General features: G+C 44.2%; 1 protein-coding gene across 1 annotated transcript in view; it reads left to right on the top strand.

Annotated features, from left to right (window-relative positions):
• The first annotated feature begins 1,247 nt into the window (after window positions 1–1,247).
• The window catches only part of LOC111143450 (RAB3B, member RAS oncogene family), a 65,533-nt gene continuing 42,988 nt past the window's right edge, over window positions 1,248–23,792 (top strand). Inside the window, exons 1-2 of the mRNA XM_022497205.1 lie at window positions 1,248–1,448; window positions 11,996–12,223. Coding sequence (XP_022352913.1) covers window positions 11,996–12,223 — 228 coding nt within the window. The 5' untranslated portion in view covers window positions 1,248–1,448. The remainder of the gene's footprint in view (window positions 1,449–11,995; window positions 12,224–23,792) is intronic.

Raw genomic sequence — 23,792 nt, 5'->3', positions numbered from 1 at the left:
GGAAAGTGAGAAACTTTCTTGCAAAGGGGCTACAAGAGGAGTCCTGGAAGAGGGTCAAGTTTCAACAAAGGCAAAGAAATAACCTGAAAACTCTCTGAAGAAGCAGAGGATGTAGGAGAGTTTATTGATAAGGGAACAGGATTCTAGAGGGCACAGTGGACAGGTCTGCCGGGGAGGTGGGCAGTGGGAAGGTGAGTGAAGGGGAGGAGGATGGAGAAGCTCAGAAATGTATAAGGATGAGTCTGAGAGAGAAGTTAGACAACCAGAGGGACTATCAGTTGGGCAGTTTCCCAGGTTGGAGAGACAAATTGCAGATAGGGTCATAATGGAACTTGGGGGGAAATGGTTTTGGTATTTGACTCAGACCTCTAAGATCTGAAATGGGAGAAGAGTGTGGGGGAAGAATGATGATTCTAAATTAAAGCTGGCAACTACCCCTATGCTCTTGGGAAGATTTAAAGTGAAGTCCAAGTTAGGATGGAAGATCAAATTTCCTCCTGTACCTGCCTCCTCTGACAGAATTGGGACTTCCTAATGAAGGCAATAACAGTTTCTCACTCCAAGCTACTGCTGGCAATGGGGGAGCCATTGGAAGTTTTTATTTTGTTTTGTTTTAATAAGGTTGATGGTAACATGGTGACATCTAGAACAATCACTCAGGCTGCTGGTGTGCAGGATGAATTGAAGAGTGTATGTGGGGGGATCTATTAGGAGGTGGTTACATTAGTCCAGGCAAGAAGTGATGAGGTCTGAACCAGGGTGAGAGCTGTGGAGATGGAGAGGAAGGGCAGTGATAGGATATATTAAGGAGCTGTTATTACCAGACTGATAGGATGTGGGAAATGAAGGAGTGCATAGACTAGAGGACAATGCCCAGGTTTCTGACTTAGTTTCCTCTTGTAGTCAGTGGCCCAGGTTCTGCCTTTCTCCCTGGGCTTTTGTGGGTGTGAAGCAATAGGACAGAAGAGTGCTTTGGAAATGGCAAAGCTGCATACCCATCATCATCTACATTATTATCAAAGCTCTCTGATGACCATACATAGTAAGTTCAGTCAGTCTGTTGAATGAGATGTGACAATTAAGACAAATCACGGTAGTCACCCACAGATCGGCGAACTCGGAGCGGAGGGGGCGGGTCCAAGATACAACGAATTTCCTGCACCTGCCTGCTGCTGGAGCCCGGGGCGGAGCGAACACGGACCCCGCCCCTGGGCGGGGTGTGGGTGGGGCCTGGATGCGGCGGTAGCGGAGCGGAGCGGGAGCGGGAGCCTTAGCCCTAAGTAGCCGAGGTGGGTGCTAGACCCGAGCTGCACAGACTCGCACGGGCTCGCACCGCCCCGCACCGCCCTGCCCGAGAACCCGACTGAGCCTTCTGCTGCGTGTCGCCAGGTCCGCCGTCCCGCTGCTTTACCAGCAGCCAGCCTCTCGTCCCGCGCCCGGAGTCCCAGGTAAGGGGCGCGGCTCGGGCACCCCGCCCGGAGAGAATCTGGGACCCACCCCGGTTCGGGGCACTGGCGACAGCGAGCGGGCGCTGAGGAGTGCGGGCAGCGGAGGGGACACCGAGGATAAGGGGCTGGGGGAGGCCGCTGAGGAGGGGGCACCATGGCCGGGAGAAAGGCGCGTAGCCTGGGAAGGGGCGCTGAGGGGGGGGGGGGGCTACCAGACTGCGAGGACGGCGAAGGGTGCTCGGAGGGCAGGGGGCGGCGGCAGGTGGGAAAGGGGTGGTCACTGGAGCCCAGTAGGGGCTTGCTGGGGGGAAACATGAGGCGTTGGGGGCGGGGAGATGTAAGGAGGGACCGAGAGGGGCAGTGCGGGAAGGGGGTGCCAGGCCGCCGAGAGGCGTGAAGCGGGCGCTGAGCGAGGGCACTGAGGACAGCGAGGGCAAGGGGCGGCGTGGAGGGCAGTAGACAGGGTCTGCAGGGGTCATGGTGAGCTGAGAGGAGTGAGGTGATGAGGGAAAGGGGCGCTGGGCAGAGATGGGTGTTGGTCGGGGAGAGGGGAAGAGGGCGAGGGCATGTGAATCGAGAGCTAGGAGCGAAAGGGATGTGGAGCCTGAGGCCAGCTTGTCGCGGGCACGGGGGATAACCGTGAGTGGGGGCTGGGGGGGTGGGGCTTGGAGGAGGGAAGCCTGCAAGAATGGGAAGGTGGGAGGCAAGGCTGGGTCTACCCAGACTGCAGAGGAAGGGGGCGGGGAGCTGGTGGAGGGAGAAGGCAGTGGCCTTGGATATGGGCAGTGGGCGCCTGAGTTCTGGCTAGGGGTGGGGAGTGGAGGGGCACTGACGGCTGGGGGTGGATAAACTGTCTGGGAGCTTGGAGAGATTAGGATAGTGGGTGTGTTGGGTTAGGTTGGGGAGGAAGGCAGGTGTGGGTTGTGTGAGGGTGAAAAGATAATTGGACCCGTGCGGAGTCCATAGACACCCAGGTGCTAAATCTGTCTTAGCTACTCAGAAGGCCTAGGAGGGGGCGCAGGCGCTGAACTCTGTTACACCACCACCTGGGATCCCAGACAAGAGAATTTTGGACAGAAAAATTCGTCCACTGGCTGCCTCTGTTACTGAATCCAGACATAGGAAGGACTTTAGGGAGGGCAGGTTGGCAGCCTCTAGAAGCTAATACAGGTGTGGAGGTGCGTGGGAGAACGACAGGGCCCTCCACCCCAACTTCCTGAAATTCAGATGGAAAGGGGTTGGGGACAGTAAAAGGAGTGTGTTTATAGGTGGCTGTCCACCTGTTCTGTGCATATAAAGGGAGAAAGACCATGGAATACCGTGAAAAGCCCTGGCTATAGTAGTGGGAAATCCCACATTGTGTTAGCCAGAGAAGACATTTTGCCAGAAGACGATGGGTAAGGGAAGTCTTTCTGGTCATGAAGGAATTAGCCAGCAGTGGAGGAGTTGTGTTCCTATCGGACGAAACACTATGGGAAAAGGCAAAACTCAAAAATTATCTGCAGTCCAGTAAATAAGTCTCCAGTTTCTTAAGGAATATGATGTGAAGAGAAATAGCAATAACCCATAGAGGATGTTTCAAAAGATTTACCCCCTAAGCTCAGAACTCCGTACAGTTCCTCTCCACCTCCCCAGAGTACAGAATGGGGTGCGGTGCACAGTAGATGCTCAGGGAATGTTGATTCAGTGAACAATTGACCTGTGCTGGTGCTCCTGCCTCCAATTCACTCATCACTCTCCCCCCTCAATTGTTGTAAGAAGCAAATATGGTAACATGGGTGAAAAGAGCTTCATAAGCTATAAAGCAGTGTACAAAAGAGAGAGGCCACTAATATTATGCAGGTGTGCCTACATTCTGTGCAAGATAAAATGCATCAAGAGCACTTAGTAGAGTGCCTGGCATTTAGTAGGTGTGCAATAAATGGTAGCTATTATGATACAGTTTCTGTGGCTCAAAGAGACTTGGGGAAATAGTGAAGAGGTGGGCTGGGCTAGGCTGACTGTACTAGGTTGGGGAATGTCTAAAGAAAAGTTGAATTAGGGGCACCTGGGTGGCTCAGTTGCTAAGCATCTGCCTTCGACTCGGGTCATGATCCCAGGGTCCTGGAATCCAGCCCCACGTTGGGCTCCCAGGTCAGCGGGTAACCTGCTTCCCCCTCTTCCACTCTCCCTGCTTGTTTTCCCTCTCTCACTGTGTCTCTGTCAAAGAAAGAAATAAAATCTTTGGAAAGAAAAGGTTGAATTAAACAAGTTAGTAGTGTGGCTTTAGGGCGGAGTTTGCATATAATGGGGTGAGGTCCACATTTGCCCAACTCCTTTCCTATCCTCACTAAATAAACGTTCCCAATGAGAAGATGGAGTACGTTTATTGAGCACCTGCTATATCATATATTATCTAGATGCTTTACCAACATTGACTGTAATTTTCCCAACAATGCTTGTGTTACAAATGAGGAAACTGTGTCTTAGTCATGTAAAATTTCTTGCCAAAGTCTCACAGCTAATAAGTGACAGACCTGGAAACTGAATCTAGTTTGTTTGATTTGGAACCCTAAGCTAGTTCTACTACCTAGAATGACTTGGTAGAAGAAAACATGAAGCAGACAGACAAAAAAAAAAAAAAAAAAAAAAGGGGGTTTATAAAGCACTCTCTCATATATTGGTTTTAATTCTTGCAACAGTTTACCAGGAAGTCTTTGATTAACTCATTTTATAGATGAGAAAACTGATCTGCCTAAGGTTTACAACTGCTGAAAGAGCCAGGGCTCAGTCCAGGTCTCTCGGACTCAATTTGTGCTCTATCAAAAGAGAAGTTCAGGGGTGACTGGGTGGCTCAGTTGGTTAAGTGTCTGCTTTCAGTTTGGGTCATGATCCCAGGGTCTTGGGATCAAGCCCTATGTCAGGCTTTCTGCTCAGTGGGGAGCCTGCTTCTCCCTCTCCCTCTGCTGCTCCCCCTGCTTGTTCTCTCCCTTTCTCTGTCAAATGAATAAACAAAATCTTAAAAAAAAAAAAAAACAAACAAACCAGAAAAACAAAAGAGAAGTTCAGGGTGCCTGGTTGGTTCAGTTGGTTAAGTGTCTGTCTACCTTCAGCCCAAATGATGATCTTAGGGTCCTGGATCGAGTCTAGTGTTGAGCTCCCTGCTCAGCGGGGAGTCTGCTTCTCCGGCTGTCCCTCCCTCCCTCTCTGTGCTCCCTTTCTCTTTCTCTGAAATAAATAAACAAAATCTTAAAAAAGAGAGAGAGAAAGAGAGAGGCTCATTCATTCATTTGTTTACTGCATGTAATGAGTTGATCTCTTACTGTATTTTCGGGCTCTCTCCTATTCTCTCCCCTCTTTCCTAGCTGGAGTTAGCTTCTTAGTGCTTCTTTCTGCTGCCTATCAGACTGAAAGCCTTGTTTTTCATACCAGTCCTCAGAGGGGTTGTTTCCTTCTTTCCCGCAGCTTGGGACCAGAGATGACTTCTCAGATGGTCCCTGGGCCTTCATCTTTATTGCTTGTCACGGAGACAGTGAGCTACCCAGCTGTATCATTTATGTGACTGGCACAAAAGACAGGAAAGATCTGATTGATGATTATCTTACAAATGCGTTCTGCACTCACCACTGTGCAGTGACCTGTCTGCTCATATCTGCCTCAGGCGGCTGCCTGCTGGGATGCTTTTTGCCTCTCTTCCAGATGTCCGTGTAGCCCCTGCCACCTTGCTGAAAAGATTCCCTGGGAGGCCTCCATCTGATTATGCCTTTCAGCAGAACCTCTGCCCTCCACCTCTCCCTCTTCTCACACCACCTACTGGGAAAGCTACGCTGTGTGCACATAAACAGATGTTGACAGTGCAGTATGGCAGGTGGTAGAAAAGAGCTGCGCAGGGTGCTGGAGATGCTTCTTTACTCACCCTAAACATGTTGAAGTTTGAAATTTTCCTAAGCCTAATCCAGTCTGGGAGTCATTAAATAACAGAAGGTCTAGTTATGATACTCCAACTGACTTGCTGTATGACCTTGGACAAATCACTTCTCTTTAGGAAGCCTCCTTTTTTTTTTTTTTTTTTTTTTTAACCTGTGAAATGAAGGGAAGTGGATCAGATTAGGAACTGAAACTAGTTTTTACTCTTGCCTCACTCCCTGTGGCAGACGTAGCTCATATTTACCAGGCACCTTCCCCACCGATTCTCCCACAAGGCCACATGTGTTTTTCTCAACACTGTTTAAGAGACACATTTATATGGATTCTCTTAAAATCCACTGCAGCTTTCGGAGGTAGGGAATATTATCATATCATAGATGAGAACATTGAGGTTCAGAGTTTAAATGACTTGCCCAAGTTCATACGTTGAATTTTGGGAAAGCTGGGACCAGGAGCCAGCCTTTTTGTTATGGTAAAGCTGCCACTTCCAGTTCCCTTCTTCCAAAAATCTAAGAGTGTAAACAGCTGCATCAGAGAAAATGAAGACTAATAATATGACATTTACATCAATAGTCTGGCACATGGCAGTGCTCAGTAAATGTTTATTGAGGGGTGTAACATGCCCTAAAGATTTGCTATAGGTCCAGTGTTGACAGGGTGAAGGATGGATAAAACTCAGAGGAATCCAGAAGAGGAGGCAGACAGCTAATTGTAAAACAAGCTCCAGTGATGTAGTCCAGATTAGGAAGAGAGCAGTTGAACAAGATTTGACTGCAGAAGTGAATTAAAGGGGCCAGTGAAATAATATTTATTGAGTACCTCTCATGGGCCAAGAAACCGTGCTAGATTGATTACATATGGCAACTGCTCATTCTGTTTATACCACAACTCTGTGAAAGAGGTAGTATTTTCTCTATTGTAAAGTAAAAATGCTGTGACTTCGAGAGGTGGTATGACTTGCCCAAAAATTCAGCTGAGGAATAGAGCAGGGATTTTGAACTTTCCTATAACAATGCACGGTACTAAGTCTAGTCTCAAATGTTGGCTGTGAGGCTTGAGCAAATCCTTAACTTCTGGTTCTCAGTTTCTTTCTTGATTAAATGGAAATAATAATATCTGTCCTCCTAATTTTACCTCCCAGGTTTAGAAGATAAAATGAGATAGAGTTCGTGAAATGAGGTTAAGGATCAAATCTGTGTTTTCATAAAGTTACTGAAAGTTTATTTATTTATAACTGCTGTTATTTAACCAGCAGTTCCATTTCTAGGGATCTTTCTTAAGGAAAAAATAGGAAACTGAGCAAATATTTATGTAAAGATATAATAATTAAGAATAGAAAAATAAAGATATGATATTAAAGAAATGGTCCTATGACACATCCATAGGATGGAATACGATGTAGTCAATTGAAATGACATTTATGAAGAGTTTTAAAAGTCTCAGAAAAAATAGTTATGGTATGATGTTAAGTGAAAAGAAGCAGGATAAAAAATGAATGGAAAGGTGCCTGGGTGCCTCAGTGGGTTAAGCCTCTACCTTCAGCTCAGGTTATGATCTCAGGGTCCTGGGATTGAGCCCCACATCAGGCTCTCTGCTCAGCAGGGGGCCTGCTTCTCCCCCCATCCCTCTCTGCCTGCCTCTGTGCCTACTTGTGATCTCTGTCAAATAAGTAAAATCTTAAAAAAATTAAAAAAAGGAATGGAAAGTATGATCTCAGCTATTAAAATATACATAGAAGATAATAGACAAGAATATATGGTATACTATCATTTATATATAGATAAAAAATATAAACAGACCTCTATGTTTGTAAATGCAAAGACTAACCCTGAAAAATACATACATTGGAATCATATTTGCCTCTGGGGAGAGGAACAGAGAGGCTGGGAATCAGGGGTGAAAACAGGACTAACTTTTCACTATCAATCTTTAGGTTATATATTACTTATTTTTTATCATAAAAATTAGGAAAATAATGCCAGCTACAAATGGTGATAAGATAATGCTTGCAAACAGTAAAAGTTTGAATTATTTTCAATGTATGTATTACTTTTTAAATCAACAAATAATAAAATATAATTTAAAAACAGATGGTATTTTGTTGCATAAGAAAATAAGGGAGGGAATACATTTAAATGTTAACAATGACAGTTTCTGAGTGGATGGGGTGTCTTGTATTCTTTTCTAATTTTTTATGATGAATATACACTTTCAAAGCAGAAATTCTGTCTTGTAAACAGAAATGACTGTAAGCAGAGTAGTAGAGGATGGTGTGAGGCTGTTGTGGTTGCTTCCCTTGTTTTAAGTAGAAAGAAAGCATAATTCCTTTGAATTGCCAATTCTTGAAACAGGCTCTGCATCTTGTACCATGAAAAGCTGGAAACTTAGGGCTGTAAGACAGTTTAAAAAAGCGATGGCACCTCCTCTCTGGTCTCACTTTCTTCTTTCATATACATGCTCCACGTGTCCAAGTGTCCTGGGCATTTTCCAAACCCACTGGTGAGCATTGTCATGAGGCAGATTGATACAGGAATGGGACAGAGGGTCTTGGATAAAGGCTTGAGAGCTGGGAGATAAGAGAAGGAAGAAGAGAGGCCACCCAAGGCTACTGGTGGCATATTAAATGATGTGAGAAACAAAGGCAGAAGAAAAACCATTACATTTCCTTACTACCTACAGATCATTGACAAGTCTTTGAAACGGACAGAGTGACATTCCTCTAGGGACTCAACAGTCTCCAAGTCAGTGTCGACACCCTGCTAAACGCAGAAGGCCTACTTAGCCCAACCCTTCCCCAGTCTTATCTTGATGAGGCAGCGGAAGGCTGGCTGAAGACAAAGCACGAGCTGACACCTGGCAACCTACCACCCCTGGCTGGGACTTGTGCAAAGCTCCTCCAGGCATCTCCCAACAACCTTAATGTTAAGACCTCGAGAGAGGGGAAAACAACCTTAACTTGACAATGGCAAGGCATCCATTATCTTGTAGGTCCTCTTTTGCATATAAAAGTTCTTTTGAAGCCTCCCTTTTCCTAACCTCCCCAACCCCATAGTTTATCATTAGCCACCCTTCACAAGCCCATGCAGCAACTCTTTCTGTCCACCGGTCCTGTTGGTGTGCTTTAATAAAGTCACCTTTTTGCACCAAAGATGTCTCAAGTATTCTTTCTTGGCCATTGGCTTTGAACCGTGACATCTTTCTTACATCATTAAAACCTGTTAATAATCCTATATATCTGAGTGACCTTTCTTCAGGAGAGCTTTCAATTTTCTACATTTGTCAGTTTCTTGTCCTTGTCACCTCAGAGGCTTATAAAGCTAATTCCTCCAGTCAAAATCTCTTTCTTTTCTTTTGAGGAACAAAAACAGGAATTTCTTTTTTTTTATTAAAAATTTTTTTAGTTTAAAAAAAATTTTTTTTAGTTTAAATTCAGTTAATTAGCATATAATGTACTCTCAGTTTTAGAGGTAGATGTCAGTGATTCTTCAGTTGCATATAATACCCAGTGCTCCTTACATCCCGTGCCCTCCTTGATGTCTTCATTCGGTTACCCCATACTCTCATACCTCTGTCCACTCCAGCAGCCCTCAGTTTGTTTCCTATGATTAAGAGTCTCATAAGAGGTTTATCTCCCTCTCTGATTTTGTCTTATTTTTTTCCCCTCTCTTCCCCTATGATCCTCTGTTTTGTTTCTTAAATTTCACATATCAACAAGATCATATGACAGTTATCTTTCTCTGATTGGCTTATTTCGCTTAGCATAACACCCATGGGTTCCATCCACATCATTGCAAATGGGAAGATTCCTTTTTTTTGGATGGCTGAGTAGCATTCCATTGTATCTGTATACCACATCTTTATCCATTCATCTATTGATGGACATCTGGGCACTTTCCATAATTTGATTATTGTAGACATTGCTGCTATAAACATTGGGGTGCACGTGCCCTTTAGGATCACTACATTTATATCTTTGGGGTAAATACCCAGTAGTGCAATTGTAGGGTACTTCTATTTTCAACTTTTTGAGGAACCTCCATACTGTTTTCCAGAGTGTCTGCACCAGTTTGCATTCCCACTAACAGTGTAGGAGGGTTCCCTTTTCTCCACATCCTTGCCAGCATCTGTCATTTCCTGACTTGTTAATTTTAGCCATTCTGACTGGTGTGAAGTGGTACCTCTTTGTGATGAGTGATGTTGAGCATTTTTTCATTGTCTGTTAGTCATCTGGATGTCTTCTTTGGAAAAATGTCTGTTCATAACTTCTGCCCATTTCTTGATTGGATTATTTATTCTTTGGGTGTTGAGTTTGATAAGTTGTTTATAGATTTTGGGTACTAGCTCTTTACCTGATACGTCGTTTGCAAATATCTGCTCCCATTCTGTCGGTTGTCTTTTGGTTTTGTTGACTCTTTCCTTCAAAAACAAATTTCTAAAGAAAGTGACACCCTGGACATTATGTCATGTGAGGGTTGTCCTCTCACCCTCTTCTGATCACTTACACAGCCTGTCCAAGAACCCAGTGCTGAGCATAAGGAGAGATTGCAGGTGGAGAAGTAGGGCACCTGCTACTCCAATAGGACTGTGGGGCCGAGTGCTGCATTATGGGGTTCAAATCCAAAGTGATCTAGGGAAGGTGGCAGGTTTGAGAGAGCTGGGATCTCAGGGAAGGCCTGGCACATAAATAAATACTTGCTGAATGGATGAGTGAGCAAATAAGAAAATAAATAAACAAAGGATTGAGGCTTTAAAGGATTTGGAACAATAATGACTTATGTTTGCAGCTGTGTGGGATTTACCAGTTTATTAAAGTCTTACTTATTGTTATCTCATTTGAGTCCTGTAACAGCCCTGTAAGAAAAGCAGGACAGAAATTGTCCTTTCCATTTTCCAGATGATGAGATTGAGTCCCAGAGGGATGACATAACTTTTATTAATCCAGAACACATTTACTGAGTGCTTATTATATACTAGGACTTGTGCTAGAGGCTAAAGATGCAGAAATGAAGTACATTAAGTCCAAGATACTTGGTTTGAAGGAGTAGCTGGAGTGGTAAACAGTTTTGAAATGATACCAGGGCTGATAGTGTACTCTGGGGGCATGGAGGCAGGAGTGCAAGCCTCTGCCTTGCACAGTGAAGGTGAGACTTCATTTAGATCTATAAGGATGAAGATGAGTTTCTTAGAAGGGTGTTGTAAACAGAAAGAATATGTGTCTAAAGGAACAAAGCAAGAAATAACATGACATATTTCAAGTGTGTCATTTAAAAGTGGCATAAAAGGGGGCGCCTGGGTGGCTCAGTGGGTTAAGCCTCTGCCTTCGGCTCAGGTCATGATCTCAGGGTCCTGGGATGGAGCCCCGCATCAGGCTCTCTGCTCAGCCGGGAGCCTGCTTCCTCCTCTCTCTCTCTGCCTGTCTCTCTGCCTACTTCTGATCTCTGTCAAGTAAATAAATAAAATCTTAAAAAAAAAAGTGGCATAAAAGGTGTAAGAGTGGCACAGGTTGGTAGGGAGAAGGCTGAGGGGAAGATAAATTTTAGAGAGTTTATTCTTTAGCTAGTTGGTTCTTTGTCAGGTTAACCTGTTTAACCTAAACAGGTTAAAGATCTTTAGATCTTTAGAGCCATGGGGAGCCATGAACATTTTTTTTTTTTAAAGATTTTATTTATTTGTCAGAGAGAGAGGGAGAGAGAGCGAGCACAGGCAGACAGAATGGCAGGCAGAGGCAGAGGGAGAAGCAGGCTCTCCACCGAGCAAGGAGCCGGATGTGGGACTTGATCCCAGGACGCTGGGATCATGACCTGAGCCGAAGGCAGCCGCCCAACCAACTGAGCCACCCAGGCGTCCCGAGTCATGAACATTTTTGAAGGAGGGGAATGATAACCCTATGCTGAGCCTCTTCTGGAATATTCATGTGTCTACTGTTTTCGTTTTTTCTTTTCAAAATTTAGCTCAGGAGCTGCCTCCTGTGGGAGACTCTCCTTGACCATGATGCCTTCTGTTTATTTATTTATTTATTTATTTAACAGAGAGAGAGAGAGAGATTACAAGTAGGCAGAGAGGCAGGCAGAGAGAGTGGGTGGGGGGGAAGCAGGCTCCCTGCTGAGCAGAGAGCCCGATTCGGGGCTCAGCTCAATCCCAGGGCCCTGAGATCATGACCTGAGCCGAAGGCAGAGAACCAACCCACTGAGCCACCCAGGTGTCCTGATCATCATGCCTTCTAACTGGTTTAGATGTTAGATGTTTTCTTATGGGCTTCCTGGGCCAAGGCTTCCCTCCATCTTATGACTTATCTACTGCCTTGTTACCTGGGTTTACATGCTTTTTCACTCTAATCTGTGACCACTCATAGGTTATACCCCTTGTCTGATTCATATTTGTAGTCCCTATACTCAGCATAGGACTTGACCCAGAGCAATGTGCTCAGTAAATATTTGCAGAAGGAATGAATGGGAGGAATGGTGTTCCGCCCCAATCCTGAGACAACATTTGGAGCAGGTGCAGTACTCGGGTGATTCTGTGGTGTGTGTGTTTCTTCAGTGATGCTTGGGTGGAGTGTATGTGTGTGAATGGTGGAGTGACCATTAAAGATTGGTGACACTGGAGGTGTGTTCCTGAGTGACCGCAGGTCTCTCCTACAGATGGCTTCAGTGACTGATACTAAAGCTGGAGTCAAAGATGCTTCTGACCAGAATTTTGACTACATGTTCAAACTGCTCATCATCGGCAACAGCAGCGTTGGTAAAACCTCTTTCCTCTTCCGCTATGCTGATGACACCTTTACCCCAGCCTTCGTCAGCACAGTGGGCATTGACTTCAAGGTGAAGACAGTCTACCGCCATGAAAAGCGAGTGAAGCTGCAAATCTGGGTGAGTCCTGGGCATCTTGCATGGGATTATCAGGGGGTGACTAGTCTGCTAGTATAAGGGCTGGGAGGTGGGGGCCAATTTGGAACTTCTGGGTCTTAGGGCATCAAGCACTAGTGCTGTTGAAGGCCTGGCTTCTGGACTGCCCCTTGCTGATTTTATAGAAGATTTTCTTCTCTTGGGAACTCAGTTGCTTCTGCTGCTTAACTGTCTAAGAGGCTTTATCCTGCCCATACAAATAGGTGACCAAGAATCTGGGCTTTGGAGTTAGAAATTTGGATTCAGCTTCCAGTTCTGCCACTTATTAATCTTGGAATTGTGACTAAATTACTTAACCTTTTTAGGCTACCTTTTCCTTTTTGAGGATCATAATAACATCTACATCATAAGGCTCTTGTTTCTTAGCATAGTTCCTGGAATATAGTAAATGCACAGTAAATGTTAGTTCTTTTGTCCATAATCTGTCACTGTATAACAAATCACTTCAAAACTTGATGGCTTAAAACAACAATAATTCATTATTGCACAGTTTCTGTGGATCAAACATTTGGGAGTGGCTTGGTGTCTGTCTTGTGGCCTCTTAGGAGGTTGTAGCTAGATACTGGCTTGGGTTGCAGTCATCTGAAGGCTTGAGTGGGGCTGGAGGGTCCCATTCCAAAGCTACTTACTCATGTGTATCAGGTATTGGCTGTTAGCAGGAGGCCTTAGTTCTTTCCCATGTGGTTCTCTTCATGTAGTTGCTTAAGCATCTTCATGGCATCCCCCAGGGGAAGAGAGCCAAGAAACCAGAGAGAAAGTGGCAATGTCTCTTATTACTTAGACTTAGAGTACTCTGCAGGTCACTGAATCAGTGTAGGAGGAAAGTAAACAAGGGTATGAATCCTGGGAGGTGAGGATCATTGGGGACCATCTTGGAAGCTGGCCACCACAACTACTATTATTGGTATTTACTACACATTTATTAGTACAGTGGTACAAATTAAATAAATGAGTATGTATATATGTATATATTTGAGATGATATAGTAAAGTGTGGATCATATACTTTTCAATAATGAATTAGTACCAGGATTGGAAATTTTGAAGATTAGTGATTTAAAGTATTCAAAGCATGTGTTATTTATTATCTCTCCGTTCAACTTGTTAAATGTACATTAATACATTGTGCATATATCTTACTGGCTATATACAACACTTTTCTTTTTATAAATTATCTCCATATGTTATTATCTTACAATTAACCCCATGGGGCAGATATTATTTTAATTCACTCCTGTTTTACAGAAGAAAAAAATCCAGACTCCGTAACTAACTTGGCGTTAGATGGACCACACATTTGCCAAGTGGGATTCCCAACTCAGACCTTCTGATGATTCCAAGTTATGTGCTCTTTTCTCTACACTGTGCTATTGAGTCTTACAGAGCCCATATTTCCATTTATGATAAAGTTAATTATTAATTTATATAGAGATAAAAGTTTATTTTGTTCAGTCAGACTACTTAGTTCAGTGGTTCTAGGAGAATTACCTGGGAATTTGCTAGAAATGAAAATTCTCACGCCCCTCCTGAGACCCACTAAGTAAGAAACTCTGATCTCTGGCCCAAAAATGTGTGTGTTATAACAAGCCTTCCAGGTGGTTTTTGAGGCAGGCTAAAATTGAAGAACCACTTTGGTTTAACTGCCATTTTGTTTGCCAATCATATGGTGAGATTCAATAAGCATTTATTAAGTATGTGTGCCGAGCGCTTCCCCTTGTGTGGTCTAACATCCTCTTCACAGCCAATGCATGGAGAGATGAGAGCACAGGATATGGGGGCATGGTGAGCAATACAGGGGAACTGGAGCAAGGCTGTGAAGAGGAGGGAGGGGTGCTGAGAGAGAAATTTGCTGGAAGGCAGCAGCTTGAAGGTCAGGGAGACCTTTCACAGCAAATAGAAGTTTCTTGTAATGGGCCATAGTTTACCTACCTGATGATTGTTGAGAGAGCTGAAGAAACTATTAGAATTTATTTTTATCTATGAACATAAAATGCGTGTTTACTAATATTTCCTATGTGGATTGACAAAGATGTCTTCATGTGATCTCCATATCACATGGTCACATATCCTGAATTCAAAAAGTCTTCAAGTAAGGGAAGACATTCTGTCCTTCTAAGGGGTTGGCAGTGGTGGCTCCCTCCCTCCTTCATTTATGTCCAGCTGTTGTGAGTTTTTGCAGTGGATTTACTCATTATACCACCTGATTTAACTAAATAAACCTTCACAATGGATATGTGGTTTTAAAAGTGTCCTGCAAAGAAACCTCTGCCTGAAGACGATACTCAGTATAGTAAGCCCAAGAGAGCATGGAAAATGGCTGAACTGAAGTTTCTCTGACTCCCAGCACAAGTTCATTGTTAAACATGTTTAGAGGTAAAATCAATGATGACCTAATTAGATCTGACATAGTCAATCATATTGCTTTTGCTAAAAAAAAAAAAAAAAAAAAATTACCAAAGAGATTTTGTGCATGTGTGCTTTCCAATAGAAAAAAAAAAAGGTCTGTACTGTTCATAAATACATTAAAATGTGAACATTGAGATAGTAGTTATATCATTTTTATGTATTTTAACATCTTTTGTTACAGAAGTAGATAAGTATGTACATATGATCTAAGTAAATAAACAAATATTGTGGGAATGTGCTCACATGGCCTTACTTACAGGGGCTTAAATTTGGAGACCATTGCCAGACAGTGGGGAGCCACAGAAAGGTTTTAACAAGGACAGCTTTGCATTTTAGAAAAATCCCTTGCTTCAGTTTTGAGGATAGGTGGAAGCAAGACAAAGAAGCCAGTGGTTCCAGTAAGTTATAAAGGGCCTGAATTAAGTGTATTAGTCTGGTCCGGCTATGGTAACAAAATGCCACAGATTCGGTAGCTTAAACAATGGAAATTTGTTTTCGCACAGTTCTAGAGACTGCAAGTCCAAGGTCAGGGTACCAGCTAGGTTGATGTGTGGTGAGAGCTCTCCTCTGGGTCGCAGGTGGCTGTGTTCACATGGTCCTTCTTGGGGCTTATGTATGGAGAGTGCCAGGCTCTCTGGTGTCTTGTCTTATAAGGACACTAATCCTATCAGATCAGGACCAGATTCTTATGGCCCCAGGTAACCTTAATCACTAACTTAGAATCCCCATCTCCAAAGATGGCCATATTGGGGGTTAGGGCTTTAGTGTATGAATTTTGGGAGAATACAGCACTTGGAACATAATAGTAAGACTGACAAAATGACCTAAGGGGTGGAAATGAGAGAGATTTGAGAGAGATTTAGGATTGGAATTTACGGAATTGAATGATCCATTAATTGTTTAGGAAGGAGGAGGAACACATAGCTATTTATATATATCAACTTACACATATAGACTTCTGTAAACAAAAGTTCTGTGATTTTTTTTTAAAGCCATGTGAGCTTTGGTAAATTACCTTATTTCTGTGAATAGATAATATCCTCAACTGTAAAAGGCGCACAGGTTTGTCGATGGGGGGCTACATGTGATAACATAGTATTGGGCCTGGCATGTATTAGGAACACAATAAATGTTAGGTTCTTTTTTTCCCTCTGCTCCTAGTTCATATGCAGAGGCTAACTGGGTCCCTTCGCAGGTTTTCCTGTGGTTCCAGGAGTGCTGGAACAGGACAGGCGCTGTCTGAAGTGTTCAATTAAATTTCTCCAGTCAATTTGATCTCTCAGGATTTCAGAAAGCCTTTGTCAGGGTGGAAGGTAGAGACAGAACAAGAGGAGTTTCTGAGCACTGCTGAGCAGGACCATTCACAAAAGGAGTTCTCTCATCTCTGGAGGATATTGGATGATGAAGGCATTGGTAGTGCTTTGTTCCCTGGGGTCCTTGGCTGCATACGTCCCTGAGAGCCCCCTCTGTTTCATGAGAGGTTAATTACTGTGCATCAAGAAGAGAATCTTACTGGGGAGGTGGGGGTGGGGGAGAAGTCTCATTACTAGAGAGTGAGAGCATGCACAGGTGTGAAGGGAGAGAGACTTGGTAACTCCACAGCAACAGACCTGACTGGAGGCCATTTACTGCTGGGTTCTGGTTGCCAAGCAACCACTGGAGGCCTGTGGAAAGAGATGAGTGGGAGAGGGCCTTCCACTAGTTCCATTTGAGGCCCACTGCAGGAACTCTTGGGTCTGGTGCTGGTCAACAGAAGAATCAGGGTCTGTAGGACTGAACTGACCTAGGACTCTGGAGTCCTGGGTTTTAGTCCTGGCTCTCTGCCCTCTCGTCATGTGATCTGGAGGGAACTTTCTCCTCCCTGGGCCTGTTTCCCTAACTACCAGAGGGAGAAAATAATCCTTGCTCTTCTTGCCTCATGAGTTGCTAGGAAGATGAAGTGAGGAAATGCAAAGGAGAGCCTAAAGAGAACTCTGAAACCTTGAGGAGATCAGGGGATCATGGATGATTTTCCCCATGTGAATTCTTCTTGTATGTGATTTCAATCATTCTTTGTATCTTTCCCAGCTTCCCTCTGACCCAGGGAGGTAGTTATCTCTGTAAAGAATGGGTATTTGAGGGGTGTCTGGGTGGCTTAGTCCTTAAGCATCTGCCTTCAGCTCAGATCATGATCCCAGGGTCCTGGGATTGAGCCCCACACTGGGCTCCCTGCTCAACGGGAAGCCTGCTTCTCCCTCTCCTGCTCCCCCTGCTTGTGTTCCCTCTCTTGCTGTGTCTCTCTCTGTCAAATAAATAAACAAATAAATAAAATCTTAAAAAAAAAAAGAATGAGTGTTTGACATTGATGTGAAGTTCCTTATGTGGATCCAAACTGTAAATTTCATTCTTTAATTCATTCAGTAGACATTGTGCTAGGCCTTGTACTAGCTGTGGGGAAACAGCCTTCCTGCTCACATGGCGTTTATCTCTAGGAGGGAAGATAGACACAAAGTACATGAATAAAAAATACCTAATTTGGGGGATGCCGGAGTGGTTCAGTCATTTAAGCCTTGGACTCTTAGTTTTGGCTCAGGTTATGATTTTGGGGTCATGAGATTGAGCCCCAAATCAGACTCCATATTTAGCACGAGTCTGCTTGGGATTCTTTCCCTTTCCTCCCTCTCTGCCCCTTCCCTGCATGTGTGCTCTCTCTCTGTCTCAAATAAATAAATAAAAAAATTTTTTTTAGATTTTATTTATTTATTTGTTAGAGAGAGAGAGAGAGCAGAAGCAGGGAGAGCTGCAGGCAAAACAGGCAGAGCAGGCAGAGGGAGAAGCAGGCTCCTCACTGAGCAAGGACTTGATCAAGGATTGGAGGACTCGATCTCAGGACCCTGGGATCATGACCTGAGCTGAAGGCAGACACTTGATGGACTGAGCCACCCAAGTGTCCCAGTGAATAAAATCTTTAAAAAAACCAATTTTATCTGTGGTAAGGAGAAGAATAGACTTGTTTCAAACTCAGGCACTGGGACCCAGAACTCTGAAATCACTGAAATATGACTTAATCTCATCCCTAGGCTTGCAGCTGGAGTTCAGGGTCAATTCTATTAACAATTTAAAAGGCTAGCTTTGTGGATGACCTTCACAACACCAGTTCACCTCAGGCCTATCTCTGTCAGGAGACATGATGGCAGGGGTCTCTGTTGTGGAAAGATAGTATCTCCTCCTGCCTGTTCCCACCAGTGAGGCTTTTTGGTGCCCTGCATGTCCAGAAGACTTTAAAGATAGGAGTGCTTCATGTGTCTGGGGTTATTTGTATATAAATTGGGAAAGGACTGGCTGGCCTCCCCAACATTCTTCTTTGATTGTTTAAGAACTCTGTTTTGTGAAGGATTTATAGGCCACTATCCTTACTCCTGGGCCTATGCTGGTATCACAGTTTTCCATCATCTTTCTTTCTCTGCAACTCATTCCTCTGAAGCCTTCAGTTACTACAGCACTTGTGTGTACCACCATTATTCTACTTGCTGTGTTGGCAATGATATTGGAAGGATACAATGTGTAAAGCACTAACATAATGACTGGCTTGGAGTAAACACTCAACAAACAGTAGTTTTTGTTAAGGTTCCAGGGAGATCAAGAAATGATACTCCTTTTCTTTCCTCCTTAAGTTTGGAACCAGAGAGATAGATGCGGGAGTCAGAGAGATGGGGAGTAACCTGACAGCCTTATTGCTGATAAAAGGTAGGATGAAGAAGCTCCACAGGGAAGTGGAGCTTGCTAATACTTCACTCTGGAGTCAGGTAGATGTAGAAACCAATCATAGGCCAACATGCGCCAGCTGCAATTAGCTTATGCAGGGTGCACCCAAGGTTAAAGTCCATGTGGCCCAGCCTTAAAATGCTTCAGGCCTAAAGCATCCCACCCAGGTCTATATTAGATGCCTCTGTCTCCATGTTTAGTCTTCCTCTTGGAGGGAAGGAGGGAGGGTCCCTCCTCCAATGGCTCTTTTTATAATTGAAGAGATAGATAGAGGTAAGCATTCACTCCAAAGGGAAGTTGGGCAGAATAATGAAAGTTGGGAAAAATAGGAGGAGTCCTAAGAGATTTCCTGGGAATCCTGAATTCTACAGTAATAACAGGTGACTTTATATGTCACCAGGAGCTGAGAATAATAAGACCAGATGAGGTAGGGCTGTTGGGAAGTCAGCTAGGTTCACTTAGTAGCCAACTCCCTTATTCCTTTAGCCACCTTGTTGAAATTTAGATTATCAACATGGCTTTTGAGTCACTTATAAATAAGAGAAGTAGTGAATTAGATTGGGGAATGTCAAAGACTTATATCTTAGAACCAGTAATATAAGAATGCAATAAATATGGAGTACCTGGGTGGCTCAGTCAGTTGAGGGTCAAACTCTTGATTTTGGCTTAGGTCATGACCTCAGGGTCATGAGGTCGAGCTGTGCATAGGGATCCATGCTGGGTGTGGAGCCTGCTTAAGATTTTCTCTCTTCTTGGGGTACCTGGGTGGCTCAGTGGGTTAAAGCCTCTGCCTTCGGCTCAGGTCATGATCTCGGGGTCCTGGGATCGAGCCCTGCATCAGGCTCTTTGCTTGGCGGGGAGCCTGCTCCCCCTGCCCCCCACTGCCCTGCCTGCCTTTCTGCCTCCTTGTGATCTCTGTCTGTCAAATAAATAAATAAATAAAATCTTTAAAAAAATTTTTTTTCTCTCTTCTCTTCCTTTTCCCTTACGCCTCTCTGCCCTGCTCTCTTGCTCTTGCTCTTAAAAAAAAAAAAAAAAAGAAAAAGAAAAAAAAAGTGCAATTAATGTAATGGAGCTTAGGAATGTGGGGAAATATAACCATACTGGAAACCTACATTAAGAAGAAGGATTATGGCTCTTTTTTTTTTTTTTTTTTTTAAGATTTTATTTGTTTATGACAGAGCGAGAGAGGGAACACAAGCAGGGGAAGTTGGAGAGGGAGAAGCAGCCTCCCCACTGAGCAGGGAGCCTGATAGGGGATTGATCCCAAGACACTGGGATCATGATTTGAGCCAAAGGCAGAGGCTTAAGGACTGAGACACCGAAGCACCCCAGGATTGTGGCTCTTAAGCAGTCTTTTAACAAATATTTACTATGGCTTACATTGGGGATAGAGAAATTAATAGAGTGACACACTCTCTGCTCTCCAGAACTAGTGAGACTGGATTTACCTCTGAGCTCCAGAAGTGAAATAAAATGAGTAGCACAGTTCTCTTGTTCCTGTTAAGGGAAATAAACTAGGACATCGAGAGAGATTTTTTTCAAGAATTTAAGTATCTATAGTAATGGGTTATTATGAGATTGGGCAGCTGTCTCATGGATGTCTGTATTAGTTTTCTATTGCTGCTCTAACAAATTACCACTAACCTGGTGGCTTAAAACAACACAGATTTATTATCTTATAGTCTTCGAGGTCAGATGTTCAAGATTGGTGTCACTTGGTTAAAAATTGAAGTGTTGGTGGGTGTGTGTTCCTTCTGGTGGCTCCAGGGGGGAATCCATTAGCTTGCCTTTTCCAGTTTCTAGAAGCTACTTGTTAACTTGCCTTTTTCAGCTTGTAGAGGCCACTTGCGTTCCTTTGCTTGTGCCCCCTTCCTCCACCTTCAAAGCCAGAGATGCAACATCTTTTGATTCTCTGTCTTGCTCTCTGACCTTCCTTCTTTTCTCTTACAAGGACCCTATCTTGGACTTACCTGAATAATCAGGATAATCTCCCATCTCCAAACCTTAATTTAATGCTATTTGTGAAGTCCCTTTTGCCATGCAAGGTAACATATTCATAGGTTCTGGGATTAAGATGTGAGTATCTTTTGGGGTGCTATTGTTCTGACTACCACAGCATCTGTTGATAACATGGAAAAGATCTATTGTACACATGAAACTAATATTACACAGTATGTTAGCTGGAATTCATCTATCTATCTATCTATCTATCTATCATCTATCTATCTATCTATCTATCTATCTATCTCCTTCTTTATTTTTGAGAGTGAGAGAGCTTGTGCTTGCACAAGGGGCAGGGAGGGGCAGAGGGAGAGAGAAAATCATAAGCAGGTTCCACACCCAGTGCAGAGCCAAACATGCAGCTCAGTCTCACCACCCTGAGATCATGACCTGAGCTGAAATCAAGAGTTGGATGCCCAGCTCACTGAGCCACCCAGGAACCCCATTAACCAACTGGAATTTTAAATAAAAACAAAAAGAGAAACAAACAAAAAAACAAACAAACAAAAAGGACACCTGGGTGGCTCAGTCAGTTAAGCATCTGCCTTTGGCTCAGGTCATGATCCCAGAGTCCTGGGATCGAGTCCCCATCAGGCTCCTTGCTCAGTGGGGAGCCTGCTCTTCTCCCTCTGCCTGCTGCTCCCCCGACTTGTGCTCTCTTTCTCTCTCTGAAAAATAAATAGATAAAATCTTTTAAAAAACAAACAAATAATAACTAACTAGAAGTGATAGAAGCAAAAATAAATAATAACAATAACACAGAAAAGGATCTACTATCAATGCTCCCCATCCTTTAACTTGGGTTCCCTAGCCTCCGATGATAGTCCCTTCTGCTAACTGCCTGCAACAGGTACTGTTTTCATTTTAGGCTCACACAACCCACAGAGAGTGCCTGTCCCCTTGTAAGGTGCCAACAAGCCTATGAGGTCAGAGCTCATTACATCTCAATTTCCCATTTTAGACATGAGGAGGCTGAGGTCCAGAGAGAGAGATGCGGACTTTACTAAGGGCTCACAATGAGGTTTCTTAACACATTTCAGTGCTCTTCCTACCACTTGAGGAAGGTAAAATCTGGCCACCTGAACATAGATGGGGACCCACAAAGGACAGGTGGGCAGCACAGAGGAGGCTGGAGGCTTAACAGGGATGCTGGGGCTCTGACGGGTCCCTGTGGCTCTAGGAATATGGAGACAGTTCCTCGGTACAGCATCTCATACTTAGCCCTTACAATAATTAGAATTGATTTTTCTAGGCAGCAAGTTTCCTGGTGTGGCTGCAGCGACATGTTGACACTTTCATCTCCCCAAAGCCTGTAGGAACCAGCTGCTGGAGAGGTTTAATCTGATTTTTAAAATCACAACAAAGACTATGGGAAGTCAAATCAGAATCACAGGCATAGTCTGCCTTTGCAATTTGCAAATGAATTAACCAAAAGGCATTATTGGCTATGTGACAGGCCTCCATTCCTCGGGTCCACTATCCCCTTACCTCTACCTAAGTTGGTGTGGGAGAAATGTAGATACCTACAAGCCATTTGTGTACTCATTCATTCAATAAACCTATACCTATTATGTTCCAGGCACTGTCATAAGAGGACAAATAAAGAGCTACGATACAATATGAATGATATAATAAAGGGATAAAGTGCTGTGGGAAAGGGAAAGGAGCTGTTACCTCTGCCTAGGGAAGTTATTTTCGGCTTTGCAAAGGAGGGGACACTTGAGCTGGGTCTTGGCAAATGAGTCAGAGTTTTTCAGGTTAATGCCGGGGAAGATCTTTACAAGGAAAAGAAAAGACATTTGCAAAAGCATGATTGCTTTTAAGGACCCATCATATGCCTGGCTGTGGTAGGGACCGGTGAGATAACATCCATACCTCTAAGGGGCTCACAGTGGAGTAAGAAGACAGATATAACATGTATACAAATATCAGCAATGCTATGGACATGAATGATGCCTCGAGAGGTACAGAACGTTTTAAGGGAGTTCAGACAGGGAGTGGTCCCTCAGCTTGAGAGCATCAGGGAGGGTTTCATGGAGGAGGTGGCCTTATTGTAACGAGAGTCAGGTCTAGCAGATAATAACATCCTCTAAGGCAGGGCTGTCTTGTTCATCTAGTCCTGCGGTCCAGGCTGACCGCTGTTTTTTTTTTTTTTTTCTTTTTAACATTTTATTTATTTATTTGAGAGAGAGAGAGAGACAGTGAGAGAGAGCATGAGCGAGGAGAAGGTCAGAGGGAGAAGCAGACTCCCCGTGGAGCTGGGAGCCCGATGCGGGACTCGATCCCGGGACTCCAGGATCATGACCTGAGCTGAAGGCAGTAGCTTAACCAACTGAGCCACCCAGGCGCCCCTGACCGCTGTTTTTGACTCAGTGGCAGTGTTCTGACATTGCCTGGAATGATTTGCATGTTCAGGAAGCCGTGCAGCATGTCCTTAGGAGCAGAGGTGTGGGATGAGCCAGACCCCTGCTCCAAACCCATGTCTGCCATTGTTACCTTGTTCAAGTCTTGTTACCTCCCTGTGCTTTGCTTTCTTCTTTCCGAAATAAGGAGAATTTTAGTAACACCTACATAGTGTTGAGAGAAGGAAATAAGATAATGCTTAACATAGTCCCTGGCACATAGTAAACGATCATTAGTTGGTAGTTTTTGTTTTTATTAACTCTGGTACCCACAGGCATTGATTTGTGGCGCCAGAAGTCTGGATGTGATCTCAACTGCATCTCTTTTAAGAATCGATGAACATCCACCTGAATTCTTCCTCTGAGTCCTGATTGAGTCCGTGATGGTTGGTGGCTAACCCTTTTGGCAGAGCTGTACCCTCACAGCGAGAGCTGTTTAGTTGAGGAGTTAAAACAATTTAGAAAACTGTAAAAAACTAAAATGTGTGGTGCAGAGTGAATGCAATGGAGATGTAAAGGAAAGAGTTCAGTATCGGGAAGAGTGGGTAAAAAAGGCTTCTGGGAGGAAGATGGGGTGGGGGGGTACATTACAGGACAGGGAAAGAGGGAGTGGTGTCATGGAGACACCCTGATCAAGGAGGTTGACATTAAGGGAGGGCATGAGTTGTACTGTACTTTGAGCAGTGTTTTTCCTGTGAGGTGATTGGACTTCTCTGAAACCTACTAGTCACAGCTCCTGCCTCTGCTTCGTACACCATGTGGCGTAGCCATTCCCTCCACAAGAAACAGAAGGAATGGCAAATTCAGAAGGCCCCTGAGGCCCCGAGGCAGGGGTATCCCTACATTCCGGGAATAGTAAGGGAGTATGGCTTGAGCAGGGAGACGGCAGTCAGAGATGAGGCCAGAGAGTTGGTGGGAGGGAACATTTTAGAGGCCCTTAGAGGTCTTTGTAAAAACTTGGGTGTTTAACAATTTTTT

Source organism: Enhydra lutris, unplaced genomic scaffold, assembly GCF_002288905.1.
Source record: "Enhydra lutris kenyoni isolate GAN:26980312 unplaced genomic scaffold, ASM228890v2 scaffoldscaffold9, whole genome shotgun sequence".
Lineage (NCBI taxonomy): Eukaryota > Metazoa > Chordata > Mammalia > Carnivora > Mustelidae > Enhydra > Enhydra lutris.
The sequence above is the reverse complement of the archived record's forward strand: the minus strand, read 5'-3'. Positions and strand labels throughout refer to the sequence as shown.